At 39.3% G+C, this 14389-nt stretch overlaps 1 protein-coding gene across 2 annotated transcripts in view; it reads left to right on the top strand.

The window, feature by feature from the left end:
- The window catches only part of MAPK12 (mitogen-activated protein kinase 12), a 33913-nt gene extending 24700 nt beyond the window's left edge, over positions 1-9213 (top strand). Inside the window, exons 7-12 of one of the 2 annotated variants that reach the window (XM_035559322.2) lie at positions 3035-3149; positions 3807-3878; positions 6022-6101; positions 6840-6918; positions 8026-8199; positions 9022-9213. In XM_035559322.2, coding sequence (XP_035415215.1) covers positions 3035-3149; positions 3807-3878; positions 6022-6101; positions 6840-6918; positions 8026-8199; positions 9022-9092 — 591 coding nt within the window. In that variant the 3' untranslated portion in view covers positions 9093-9213. The remainder of the gene's footprint in view (positions 1-3034; positions 3150-3806; positions 3879-6021; positions 6102-6839; positions 6919-8025; positions 8200-9021) is intronic. The other variant, XM_035559323.2, reaches the window with a different exon arrangement.
- The last annotated feature ends 5176 nt before the right edge of the window (positions 9214-14389 follow it).

Raw genomic sequence — 14389 nt, 5'->3', positions numbered from 1 at the left:
TAATTAAATAAAATAAAAGTTGATGCAAGAGTGCAAAAATGTTTTTTTTTAGCATCTAACATAAAAATTATATACTTGCAAGTAGCTGTTGTAATACAATTGCTTGCTCTTTAGAAACTGAGGAGAACAGACCTGAATGTTCAGGGTCCTGTCTTTTCAGAATTTCCTTATTTCAGACAAAAAGATGTTGTCTTTCTGGCTTGTACATGGGCAAACTATGAGTGAGTCCCAGTGTGGTAAAAAAGAATCTAGAAAAAACAGTTGTTCCCTCACTGCCCACCCTCTGTCCCCCGTCTGTACAATCAGATCATGAGATGCAATCCAGGTCTAAGACATTCTTTCATGATCACTGTATTTCCTTACTTAACACAACTTATTTTTCTGTTGCTTTGGACATTTGTAAGCTTTTAGATAAACTGAGGCAAATAATTCTATACCAGAACGTAATTTAGTGAAATGGCAAGGAGAAAACGTAGCATTAAGCTTTAGTTTTTGTTTCTTGACTCTCAGGGCAAAACTATGCTGTCTCTGGTTTTATGGTAAGTTCTGGTGTCGTATACGGAAGAAATGTGCTGATTTGCAGCTAGGAAATACTGGCCATCAAAAGGCAACTCCAACCTATAAACAGAAAGCAAACTATAAAATGTTGAGAAGTGTGCATAAAAATACCAGGGCAAGGATTTAGCTGTGGTCTCTCTTGCACTGAAACAGTTGATCTGACTTCGACTGGGTGTGAGCATTCCAGGTGTAATACATAGGATGTGACCTCGTCCTGTGAGCACACTTGAAAGCCAGTTTACGCTAGCACAAAACCATCCTGCCAGGGTTATCTGACCCTTTTTCCCCTGTCTGTGAGCCCTGCAGCTTCCCGTGCATCAGCTCCAGCAGCTGTGTGGCTGTAGGCAAGCTGGGACAGTTCCTTGAATTTGTAATTAGTTAATAAATAATCAGCTTTATTTTTCAGGGTTTCCCGGCTCCCTTGTCAGATTCTCTCACCTGCCACATAGGACTCTGAAAAGTGACAGTGGAGGGTGCCGTAGGGGAAATCACTGCCCTTTTCGTAGTCTTGAAGTTACAAATTATTTTTGGTATGGTTTCTGAAGCAAGTTAGGAAAATGAAGTTCGCTGAGTAGAAAGGTAACTTATTCTTGAGGAGCCATGGGGTATTTGCTCTGTCTTTCATCATCCCTGCATTATAAAAGGGGATTTCAACTTGCTTTGAAAATCTCTTTAGAAGTTCTAGCTGAAAACCTGGAGATCACGCAGAGCACGAGAGTAACGCTTTTTTTGTGAAAATCGTTGTTAAATGGTACCACACTGATATTAAGTTCTAGCAGGATACGTTTGTTTATGAGCCTAATGAATATTTTAATGAAAAGAAATCCAAAAGTTGATGCTTAATACACAAAAATTCTTGCTTCCATTTTCCGCCTTTATAAAAATACAGACCCAAATTCTGTCTTAGCTGTCTTGAATTCCAAATGTTACAAGCCTTAGTTTGAAAAAGGCCTAAAAAGTTGTGCCAGACTAGCCTTTTGACAGGCTTTTGACCTGCTACACAAGACTCTGTTTTCTTGCACCCCTCTCCCTCTCTCCCAGTGTTACTGGGAAGATACAGTGGGTGTTGTATGCGTAAGCTGTATATGAAGGTGTGTATGTTGCAATTGCAAATATTTTGAGAACAAAGTCTTCGGTACCCAAAGTTTTGAGGGGGAATTTTGGCTGCAGTCATCTGTATTTTATTGGCAAGAATAAAAATCTCTCCCTTTGCATCCTGTTCCTTTTTTTAAATTGCTAGGTAGGTTGTCAGTGGTTATGGGGAAGTTATGGAAATGATGCTTCAAGTGTGGCAATAAAGATAAGCCGTGACCTTTTATACTCTTGATCTGTGAATGAAAATACAATTTTCCTTTCTGTTAGCACCAGGGGATGATGAAACTGTCATGTTGAAAAGTGAAATATTTTAAGATGTTTAATTACAGTGAGAGCATTACAAACACATCTTTTTGCTATAGTAACACACAGGTGCTCCTCGTAAAAACTTCTGATATGTCAATATATATATGAAGCCTGCTACACATGGAAACGAACGGCCCTTCATGCAGAACTGCATACTTAAGTATCTGCAAAGGATGATTTATTTTGCGTAGACTTTTCTCACCCAGGACACCCTGCTTCTTGTTAGTAGCATGAACTTGCTGGTAAGCTGTGAACAGACTCATTCCAGGAGTGCTGCTCAGTGCTGGCCATGTCTTTTGGCACCATCTTTTGATGGTCCACACAGGTGGGCCTTTATGGTAGCCACTTTTGTAGAGGTTGACAAAAAGCTCTGACATTTATTTGTAATCTTGCTGCTGTGTACATTGCTGTATCTAGAGGTAAATATCAGAGAGTCTTAGAAACAAGCTAAATTGTACATAATCCTTTAAAAAATTGTACTAGCCTTACATTTCTTACAGAGGGTTGTTCTGTAGTAGTAGCAGTAGATTGGAACTCAGTGGGACTAAATAATGGTCACTCCCTACACTTTATCCAGACTTTCAATTTAACCTAGAGAAAGCTTTCCCTTGTATGAGTTACTCGTAAAATAAAAATAATGATACCTCCTTACTTCAGAATATTATTGGAACATACTCTTCAATAATTGTGCCACTTGGGATATCACAGTAGTTGACACCATCTAGGATGGGTACTTTTCTTTTAGCTCTAAGAAGGTACAATAGCCAATCCACAGCTAGGATTGAATGTGACCAGTATCTTTTGAATCATTAATTGAAGAAATTATTTTTTTCTTTACTGTTTTTACAGCTTTAAGTATTTCTATGGAAGTATCTAACAGGGAAAAAAAATTGTAAAGCTCCTTCCTACTTCTGTCTTGATTCTTAAAATGAGAACAAGACACTTCAATGAGAAAAAGATGCAAAAATAACCCAATCTCTGCAGGAAGCTCCAACTCTTTTATTTTCTGCATTTTTAAAATTTGTATGAAATAGATAACTGGCTTGTCTTGGATGTTCTTTGTGCTTCACTACAGATTCTGGATTTTGGATTGGCCAGGCATACAGACAGTGAGATGACAGGTTACGTGGTCACAAGGTGGTACAGAGCCCCAGAGGTCATACTTAACTGGATGCATTACACGCAAACAGGTCAGCATCTCTTTGGAAAAGTCCTAATAGAGCTGAAGCATTCACTGAATCAGGCAAGTCTGTGTTTCTGAAGTGAGTGAGAAATTGGAGGTGGACATTACAATTTAATTATGAAAAACTTACTTGTAGATAAATTGCAGACAGTCATTTGGGGTTGTGGTTTTGGGTTGGTTTGTAGTTTTTTGGTTTGTTTTTTTGTTTGTTTGTCTGGTTTTCTATATTTTCTAAGACTCACAGAAAGTTCCAACATGATTGGAAACAAGCCTGCTGTACAAACGTGTTCTGCACTGACTAACCGTTCTGCAAAGATGTGCTGATTACAACTTGAACAGATGGGGAAATGGCAAAAGGGGGGAATTTAAGTAACACTGAGATAACCATAGAAGTTTTTGAAAGCATGGAGAAAATACTTACCACATGCATCTGCTAGTGAGAAACTGATTCTGCCTAATACCAGATTATCTTCTGTTTGCTAATCAGAAAGTCTGGTAGTTTTCCCTGTAGTTCATCATATTCTGCAAGGCACTCATTTATATTGTAACAGGCTGTAAAGGTAAACGTTACACTTCTTGAAAAATATACTTTAAATTAAACTTTATCTACATTTAGATGGACAAATATTCAGTAATTTAATGCTACTGTTGATTTTTTTTTCAGTTGACATCTGGTCTGTGGGCTGTATAATGGCTGAAATGATAACAGGGAGGCCTCTGTTCAAGGGAAACGATCGTATCCTTCCTCAGTGAATTTATGACACCAATGTAAGAAAATGATGAGAGGCACTGATGTGATACAGTGGGTCTGTTGAAAAACTGATGAGCATAAATTGAAAATAATATTATATTGGATAGCATCTTTTTATTTAATTAGTTATTTGATATTTGTATGAATTTTGCACATCAGCAAATTAAAACTCATATTACTGAACATTTTCAATAGAGAGAAAGAGATCATCAGGTAAAAGGTTCAGTGATAATAGAAAAGGTAAATACTGATTTATTTATTTTTTTTTAGTAATAGTTTCCACACCTCCAGAACACACAGATAAAGTGCTGGTGTAGCATATGGACTTACGTGCACATGCTAGTCCATTTCATGCTTTTTTTCAAAAAATGTTATCTAAGTAATACCTAGTAAAATATTTTAGATTTAGAGAAAATCTGATCATATTTCATTGCTGAGGAATTAAGACAACAGTTAAGATTCAGCCCTACTTCAACCTAAGGTGATACTTCGTTGGCAATAGTGGTTGTGACAGACAATGGAAGACAGCATTAATAGAATACAGCAAGAATTTTTAATTGTTTTGTTTAACAGTTTTGTATCTGTGACAGTTCAGCCTAATCATTTTTCACTGCTTGGAACCTTGTGGAGTTCCAGTCAATAAATTGCTTATCTACAAATACTTGGTTATAGAATCACAGAATTACAGTTGTTTAATTTGGGTTTTATATATATACTTCAGTATTGTGTGTAAGGTTAGGGCTTCATTACATGGATTGTATTATTCTTGTTTTGTGATGAAAAACATTAAAAAGGAAAACTGCATTCATAAAAAAAAAAAGGAACTATGGAAGAGTAGAATGGATGAAATTATTTCAGCTGTAAAGGTTTTAAGTATGCATTAGGTCTTAACAAGAAAATAGTAAAATGCATGCCATAGAACAGCAGCTGACTTACACAGAGCGTTTCTCAACTAATGCTAACACTTGGCATTCTGGTACGTAAATAAGCAAATGAGTCATAATTTTCAAGTTGTCCTGTAAATGTAAGAGTGGAAAGACTCATATTTTAGTAACATTGGATTGTGGATATTTCAGAACTGTTGGATGAAATTATGTGTCTTGCGTTATGAATAAAATTACCCTAGCGTAATTATAATGGTGACCTTCAGGCATATGGATCAGTATTAGCTGTTGTCAGGGAAATACAGCTTTCAGTTCAGCTGTGGGTAGATGAATATTTTTTTTTAAAAAAGTGATTTTTTTTTTAGTATTTTGAATAGGTTGCACTCCTAATTTGGTATGGTGGTGTGGTATTTTTTATTTATTGATTTATTTCATCAGCATGACCTGCCATTTCCTTTTTCTTCAGGGGTTGGTGGAATCTGCACATGCTTTGAGCTCTGACCTAGCTTCTAGCATCTCACCTGCTACTCTTATCAGAATAGCAGATGAGGTGCAAAGCTGGTCTTTACCCCATTAGCCTCTAAATATGATGTTTCTTCTTTAAAACAGCTAATGATGTTGCTGATTTGTTCTGTGCTGGTTTAGGACACAGAATACAAGGAATGTACTGATGCCTTATCCCAATTACTGATCACCAAAATATCAGCATGTGGAATCAAGCTAAGCAAGTGGGAAATGATGAGGAAGGGAGTTAATTTTTTTCCTCTTGAACTTGTTCAGTGTGGAAAAGAACTAACAAAGACTGGTTTCCTCTGATTTTTGTTTTGTTTAACATACCGCACAGTGTTCCCTGTGACTTTTCCTGTCTCTGCAATTGCTTTAATCCCTCTTAGTTACCTCACCTTTGGGTAGAGTAGGGCAATGCGTACAATACATGTGTTGGTTGTTCCGATACTCCAATACTTTTCAACTGCTTTTGACCAAAAATATAGAGGAGGCCTGATGATGTTAAAAGAGTTTGCAGATGATTCAGTTGTGTGGTCCCAAGTTTTATAGTTTATTCCGGATGCTTTCAATGTCTTTGCCCTTTGGAAGAAAACTGATGAGTTTTCACCTCATCTTTTGTAAATCTTCTGTTTAGTTGTTGCATTGATATTTTTGTTTTATCCTCCAATAGCAAAGAAACAGAATTTTTGCAAGTTTTCCTATGGTGAAAGACTTTGTTCCTTATTTCTGGTATTCAGATCTGGACCAACTCACAGAAATAATGAAAATAATGGGTACACCAACTCAAGATTTTGTGCAAAAACTGCAAAGTCAAGATGTGAGTATTCTGCTTTGGCAGCTTGTTTTTCATGTCTTCATTTTACTTAAGCCATTCTCAGTTCTTAAACTGGCTGAGATAATATGTGTTGACTACTGAAATCACCTATGATAGTACATATCTGCCTTACAATGCTTTTCACACCCTAAATAACTACTGGACATTAAGGGGAACCAGCGAATGATCAAAACGCTGAAAAATCTGTATATTTAAATACTTCAAAGTCTGCAGCGTGGAGTGTATAAACAGTTGAACTGATGCATTACTTCCTTTACTGGAAAAGTACTGAAAATATGAACCTATTCAGAGGACCCAGTCATTCTGTAGGTGTCTCTGACTTCTTCTTTCCTATTCCTGTGTAGATGTCTTTCTAGAATCCTTAAGCTCCTACTATAAAGGACCTAAAATTAATCATTAGACTAACTGTACAATTTAAATACTAATGAATTACTGTAAAAGATACACTTCTAGAGAATATGATCCTCTTTCAAATGATGCATACATCTTTATTCTAATTAATATATTAGATATTGAGTAGTAATTATGAAAACTTTACGTATCATTTCTTAATCACAATTTTAAGGTGCGATTTTAAAAAAAGTTTCTTTCAACAGTTTCAGCAGTTTATGACAAAAAATATTCTATTTGTAAATGTGCTACCAAAGCATTGTTAAGTTGCCTACTAAGCACATTGCAAAGGAGGCAAAGTTCTAATTAAATATTCATGTTTCTTTTAAGGCAAAAAACTATATCAAAAGCCTCCCAAAAGTCCAGAAAAAAGATTTTGCATCCGTCTTGAAGTATGCGAATCCTTTGGGTAAGACAGTTTGTATGGATGTGCACAATTTGTGTTGTTCTTGTGTTTGCATTGGAGGCAGCAGAAGTGTCAGTCATGCAATAGGTTACGTGGTGGTTCTCATGCTATTCTACCTCTTGCTTTCCATAATTCATAATTTCAATTCTAGTGGCTGATCTGTGCCAGGTTTAGAACCTGCCAGGAATCAGATGATTCGAGAGTCAAAAAATAAGTATTTTGTGCTTTAGGCTCCAATCCAGGCTATGCTTAATGGTTTTACTGGAGCAGCTTTCCCAAGAGCCGTGGGGATTTAAATATATGTAATAAATTTTTCTGTGTACTATATTTAAAATATAATTCTGAAAGGTCATTTTGATCTACAATAGAAACGCAGGCAAATAGAAAGCTGACATTTTAGTCATGGAATGAATACATCCTGAGAAACATCTGTGCATTCCTGCAAAGAACTGGCTTGTATTTGATGGATATAAACAGCTAGAAGAATGTACCAAGCGTGCATGACTGTGCCATGACCTGAGGCAGCAAGAGCTCTGAAGTGGCTCTGCCCAAGCTTTATCCATTCCCCAATGCCCTGAACACTCAACTTTAAGAAGTTGAAATGATATATTCAGACACAGTAGGATTACAAAGCAGCTCTGACCATGGCTAACTTGCTGGCCTTCTTAGCTGCAGCAAACTCTACCCATTTCCATGTAAAGAAATTTCTTCCTATCACCTCTTTGGCCATCTGGCTGCTCCTTATGTAAAGAACAATTGCTCGTGGTCTGGGAGAGCAGGTTGGAGAGGCTGGACTTGTGTTGTTAGGTGGATTGTTGGACTTGATGATCTTAAAGGTCTTTTCCAACCAAAATGCTTCTGTGATTCTATGAATCCACAACACGGCAAGTGGGCATTGCGGTGTCCTGGCCCATGCTGCTGTCCCATCCTCCTTTCAGGTGCTCCACCCAACTCAGAAATATCCTTACAAGACTCTTACAGAGTGAACACCCAATGATTCTGCTTTGTAAATCTTGTCTATATGTTTAAAACATCCCCAGGACAACATTACTTTGTACAAGCTGGAATCAGTGGCATGATTAGAATGCAATGTTATTTGCTGTTCAATAGCTGTAAGCCTTTTGGAGAAGATGCTGGTGCTGGATGCAGAGAAGCGAGTCACAGCAGCTGAGGCTTTGATGCATCCTTACTTCGAACCAGTTCACGATCCTGAAGAAGAAACTGAAGCTGAGAAATACGATGACACGTTTGATAACATGGATCTACCCCTGGATGAGTGGAAGCGTGAGTTTAGTTTTGTGATGTTTTCAAAAATAGACGGATAGAAAGGCCATCCAAAAATGGGAATATTCTCCTTTCCAGCTGACTTTCTCTGCTTTTAAGGGAACAGAATAAGTAGGCAGCAGTAAGATAGAGAAACACTATTGGTCAGCCAATGTTTCCTTTTATCAAGTCCTCCAGAAACTATCGCCAATGGTTTTCTTCTCTTCCTCCTAACAATGGATCCTCTCATCTCTTTCTCCATGTGTCTTCCTTCCTATCTCCTGCAATGCAGGAAAGAAACCATTTCTGTAACATGTTCCTTACAGGGCATAGGACAGGGCAACAGGTTCCTCAACTGTTGGCTGTATAGGACTGCAGCTGTTGCTGGCCTTAATTTTCAGTTAGATGTTTTCACTCCCCGTGAGAGCCTGTCTCAGCAGAGATTTAAGTCTGAATCTAGTTTTCATCTTACTTCAGAGATCTGTATTTTGGCTCTGAGATGAGGACTTGATTTATAATTCTGCTGTGCTCCTAGGCACAGGAGTTTACTTTCTGGCCATATTGTCCACGGTGCTGTAATGCTGGTGCTCACACCCCTTGGAAAGCATCTACAAGATTTCAGTATTGGGCTACTTCTTCAAAACTGAAGTGGCAGAATAGTGGTAACATGATCCCTGATTGCCTTACTTACTGTATTCTTTCTCACTTTTTTGCCTGAAGAGGTCTCTGTCTTCTTCACCTTGATCGGGACCTAACCATGCTGGGAGTTGCATCTTGCCTCATGTCTGTGCAGCTCCTTTTCTGACCAGACAGCAACGCTATGTTTCTTCTGTTGTTTTCCAGGTATTACATACAAAGAGATACTGAACTTCAAACCACCGCAAACATCAGAGTCAAAGGAGACAGCAGTGTAATTGTATGACCTGGTCTTTTCAGAACTCAGAAGAAAGCAGGAAAGTTGTAAATGTTTGTGATATTTCAGGTGTATAAAACTTTTATAAATAAACTGGATGTAATCTGTTTCATCTCCACTGTAAGAAAGAGCAGTGTCTTTTACTCTGCGTGTGGAAGTGGTGCCTCTGGGAGTAGCATCTCTGAACTGTCCAGAAGATTATTTCTGCCCACAGCTTCTCCCTTCTGCATGAAAGGATTCAGACTGTGATAATCCTGTGCCATCCTTGAAAGAGCAGGTAGGGCTAATTCTTCGAATCAGACACGAGTACAAGTCAGCAGTGTAAGCAAGCGGAGACGCAGAGGATGTCAGTGATGTGCAGCGTCTGCTCTCCAGGGCTGTTGAACCACCTCAAATGTTAAAGGTATCAGTGTGACTTCCTCTGGAATATTTCACCTTGATGAGCTGCCTGTGAAGGCTAATCAGCTTCTGTTTCCTCAGCTAGCGTAGTGGGTAGCAGAGACACAGCCTGAACGGAGGCCTATTTCCTTTGTCTTGTCTGACAACCAGGTCTGACAGATTTATGCAAGAGGCAAGAAGCAGACAAGTGTCAGTGTCCTAGTTTTTTTAAAGTAACCAGCGTGGTAGGACAAGATTTCCCAAGTTCCCTGGGTGAGCAGCCACTAGGCAAGCAATCACTTTCAAGAGTTACAGTGTTTTTATCTCAATATGGTGCAGTCGCTTTGTATAATAGATTGGGGATCAAGGATTTCCAGGGAGAAACTCTTTTAAGACTTTCTGAAATGTTATAAGCTCTCTAGCATCTTGGTGTTGAAACAATCATTGAAAAAGTGCATCTTCTCAGAGGACATACTGATTAGATAATCAGCAGCGCTGATCTTGGAAATACAGCTGCACGCAGGTGACATTGTAGAAAATAAAATGAAGATACAAATATGACACTGCAGCAAATCATGCTACCTGCAGCAAGCTGTTTTGGTTTTGGTGTGTAGAGGTGTTGCCAGGTGCAGAACAACAACCATTCTGGTTTTCATCCTTCTGAATTCAGCTTATCTGGTAGGAAACCCTCAAACCTTCTGCTGGGAAGTACCTTACCAGAAGGAATCAGATTCCTGATGACCTACAGGGGGATGCCGGGTGCTTCATGAGCTCCTGTTACTGTCTGGCTTCATTTATTGTATTTTCCTAGGTGCTTAGTTCATAATAATCTCTCAGACGTGGGAAAAATAAATTAGCAAACCTTTGGTGAAGAATTTCTTTGTAAGATCACTTCTCTTTGTTAAAGGTAATCTCTTTAAAATTGACTGCTTGGATATGGGTTATTCCCAATGCAATCTGCTGTTTGTTGTGTGTTGCTACTAAATGAAACGGTTGTGAAGGAAGACAATTTATATTAGCAGGTAATAACCGAAAAAGAACTAACAAATTACTTGTGGTTTGGGTGGATTTTTTTTTTCTTTAATAACTAGTTTAAACCAGACATTTAATCAAGGCATGGTTGCTCTGTTTCTTTCAATGAACGTTTAACTTAAACACCTGTAAATAATGAGGTTTGTTTAAAAATTATTCACAATAAGCATTGATTAGTGGAGACAGGCACCTAGAGAGACTAAATGGTAACAGAAACCTTGAATTATTGATGTACTTGACAGTTTATTAAAAACTGTAGGTTCAGGAATGCATGAAAAAAAGCAGTGAATGTAATTTGAAACAAAACATCTTTCCACCCTAGAGGTCACTGAGGAAGGCACAGTTGGGTCATCCCCCATTTTGCACTATTGACTTTCTGCTTGGGCTACACTTTCGTGTTAAATAGGAACTTTTTCACTTACTATGCGTTTTTTAAGATCATGTGGTCCTCTTAAAAGTCATGGGAGAAAAGTGCCCGTTGTAGGCACTTAGTGGGTTTTGATAGGCACAGTCAACAGCTGGAAAGAATGTCAAAACTTCTTTGAAAACACTCCCTTTATAATTTACATGGAATTTCAGCATCCTAAGTTGTAGCAAAAGTCTTAAGCCCTGAGATGATGCACGTGGCTCAAATGTTAGTCAGACTTCAAGAGCTTTTTTTCTTCATTGCAAACCTTGTTTGCTTTTTCTTCATAAATGTCAACAATTCAGTGGGCATTTTACACCACACACACACACACCCTAGCTCTAGTGAAATCGAGCCCTAAAAACCTCCAGTGGCTCTGGGGAACTTTGCCTCTTTTAATCTGGACTTGGTACTGCAGAAGCAGCTAGCCCACGTGAGAAAGACATGAGAAGATAATGTGAGGTTTCTCTGTATTTTGGGGAATACAGAACTCCTAAAATAACTGCAGAGAAGACCTTGGTGCATGTACCAGAAAAGACAGACGTACTGCTGTGCTGTCTAGTCAGTAAACAGTATGTAAGGAAAAACAACAAACATGGGAAGTTTGGTACATCTTGGCATGATAGTTCTGTGAGGAGACCGGAATCTGAAGAGACTGCTCAAAATAGCAGTAGAGATTATTAGTAAAATAGCTCATTACGAGAAATGGGAGATGAAGGCAGAAACATTTTGCCTGGGAGGCAGCTGCTGCTTCAAAGGGAGAGACAACATTTCCTAGGGTTTTATTTGCTATTTCTACTGGTGCTAAGCAACTCAGGAATAAGAACCCAATTTCTGTTTGCCTTAAGGAGAACTGTAAATACGTTCTGCATGTACTTGAAATGTATTGTGAAAAATAAAGGTTGGGGTTTTGTTTTTTACACAGTGATGGTCTTATTCCCTATGTATATTCCCAAATGTATAATCAGTACTGAAAATAGTATTTTCAGTATAAGGGGACTGTATGAAACCTCATACTGTGGGTACATTTCATGTAATATGAGCTGCTGATGTAGTTTACTTTGGAGGTCAGTCAGACCACAGATCCTAAGCTTTCTCCCCTTTTCCAAACTGCACGTCAGCCACAGAGCGGATTTAATTGTACCGCTGCCACCTAATTAGTTCCTAGAGCATCTTGGGTTTTGCCAGATGTCTCTGCTTTGTTCTGAGGGACGGGATTTGCACGCTTAACCACTGCTGCGTTCCTCAGATTGGTTTTAAAAGCCGAAGTCAGGTTGACAGTCACCAAACATATACACCTTCAAGTTGAGTGTGGGACCTTTGCCTTGAAAACCTACGTGCCTCCTGGCTGCTTCAGGTTAAGATTGTCCCGTTAAGTGTGCATTGCACTGAAGGCTTATTGTTCATGTTGAATTTTGATAACATGATGGTGTGAGCCAGGCGTGGCTCACCATTTCACTTCTGGACTGTTTTCTGTTGTATTATGGGATAACACTGAGGTGAGTGCTAAACTGTGTCCTGCAAAATGCATTCAGAAGATCCACTTTACTGTTAATTTGGAGCTACCAATCATACGAGCTGGGGGGGGGGATTCTTTTAGCTCCCTACTTTGTGATCTGCTGTTCAGATAAAACTACCAGATGCTTCTGGTCTTCTTCAGCTAAGGTTATGTAGAAAAAAAGTGTGTTAGATGCGAGTGTTCACTGGATCTTGGTATGAAATACTCCCCTTGGGCTCTACGTGGCCTGTGCAGGTACCAGGGAAAGATCAGGGGCTCGTAACACCTGCTGTCTGCTGATTGATTTTCCATCACTTGAATACATTGTAGGGCAACTGGCTGTGTAAGCCGAGTAATACCAGGAGCGGTTTCACAGACTACAGCGCTTAAAATCTCCTAAGTAGTTTTAACAATTTAGAAGGGTGAGCTGCAAAAAGATCAAGAGAGGAGGACTTCCACCATGCAGACATCCTTTGAAACTTCACGACTACCAGTTAATGAGCAGCTCTTGTGCGCAGCTCTTGTGACTGCTTATTTGCGGTCATTTGGGGTAGGAACATCATGGTCTAAAGACTGCCTTGCCATCTAGCAACCACATGCAGCTCGCAGGCACAGGGACGCTGCATGCTTTAGAGCCACCACAAACAGCGTTCCTCTGCGAGGAGGTAAATGGGGACAAGGAAAGTATTTAAGGATTCATTATTTTTATCTGCTGCTGTTCTGCTCTGCAAGCAGAGTTCCCTTATGCTTTACCTTGCTGTATTTCTGTACTAGAGTTTTCTAGCTCACACCGTCTGTTTCATCAGTATGCAATGAGGTGGATTTCCCAGCAAAGTTTGGGTAATCTAGGCATACAACTTCTGTGCCTTTCATTGAAGTATGTTAAATGCACAGTTATCTTCAGGAGGCAAAATGCAGCAGCCAGTGAGGCAAGCCAAACGACATGTAGTGAAAGCAATTGCTCAGGTCCTGTGTGGGAATTCTGCTGTGTTGCTGCAGAGCGCCCTTTGGACACGTGCTTGGCCAGGGCAGGGAATGGTGCTTAGGGACATGGTTTAGGGGGTGATAATGGTGGCAGGGGGATGGTTGGACCAGATGATTTGGAGGCGTTTTCCAACCTTTGTGATTCCATGAATGGCTGTGTTTGGGTGGTGCCTGCAACAGTGGGACTCCCATCAGGTGAGACTCGCGATACCAACGCGACCAAAGGCTGCCACTATCGGTTCAGTCTGGTATTAATGAGAAACCCACTGATTACTGAAGCAGTAAAATTACACAGCTCATGGACACCACAGGCTTTTAGTCCACTAGGGGCCTGGGTCAAGGCAGTTTTTTTGTGGCATTTCAGAAGCTCCATTTGTACACAAGAGTTCCTGCCTCCCAAGAGCACAGCTTGGCATCTGTCCAAGCACAATGCTGTTCTAGAAAACTCCTGAAATTTATGGTTTTGAGTCAAATTTGAATTGTCTTTTTTTTTTTTTTCTATAAAAACAATAGTGTGCTACTGTAAGGAGAGAAAATATGGCTGAGAAGTCAAATCAGGAAAACATGGTTGAAGGTTTTCACCAAAGCACCCCCCCCCCTTTCAAGATCTAGGGTATATTATGCAATAAATTTCAGTTCCAGGGAATCCAAATTGCTTCCCAGAAAGAATCCTGAGCCATGGATGGAGCAACATAGCCCTTTCAGTTAGAGCGTGAACTCTTAAAGAATCCCAAGGAGATTTTTCATGTAACACAGAAAATTAACATAAGCTTGCAATAAGGAGAACATATACAAAGTGTCTGCTAGTCCTGAAGCTGGGCACTTTTTTAAGAGTAGGTTAAAATATTGATGAGGCAGACACAAGACCACAGGGAACTCAGCAGAAACATCATGCAGAAGGGTATGTTGAACTGCTGGAATGAGAGGATGGATTCAGGCAAATATTTTATTACATTTATATGTTTCCATTAAATGTAATACATCTCCAGTGGGTGTGTTA

Source organism: Cygnus atratus, chromosome 1 (genome assembly GCF_013377495.2).
Source record: "Cygnus atratus isolate AKBS03 ecotype Queensland, Australia chromosome 1, CAtr_DNAZoo_HiC_assembly, whole genome shotgun sequence".
NCBI classification, from domain to species: domain Eukaryota; kingdom Metazoa; phylum Chordata; class Aves; order Anseriformes; family Anatidae; genus Cygnus; species Cygnus atratus.
Note: the sequence above shows the minus strand (reverse complement) of the source record. Positions and strands in the feature narration are given on the sequence as shown.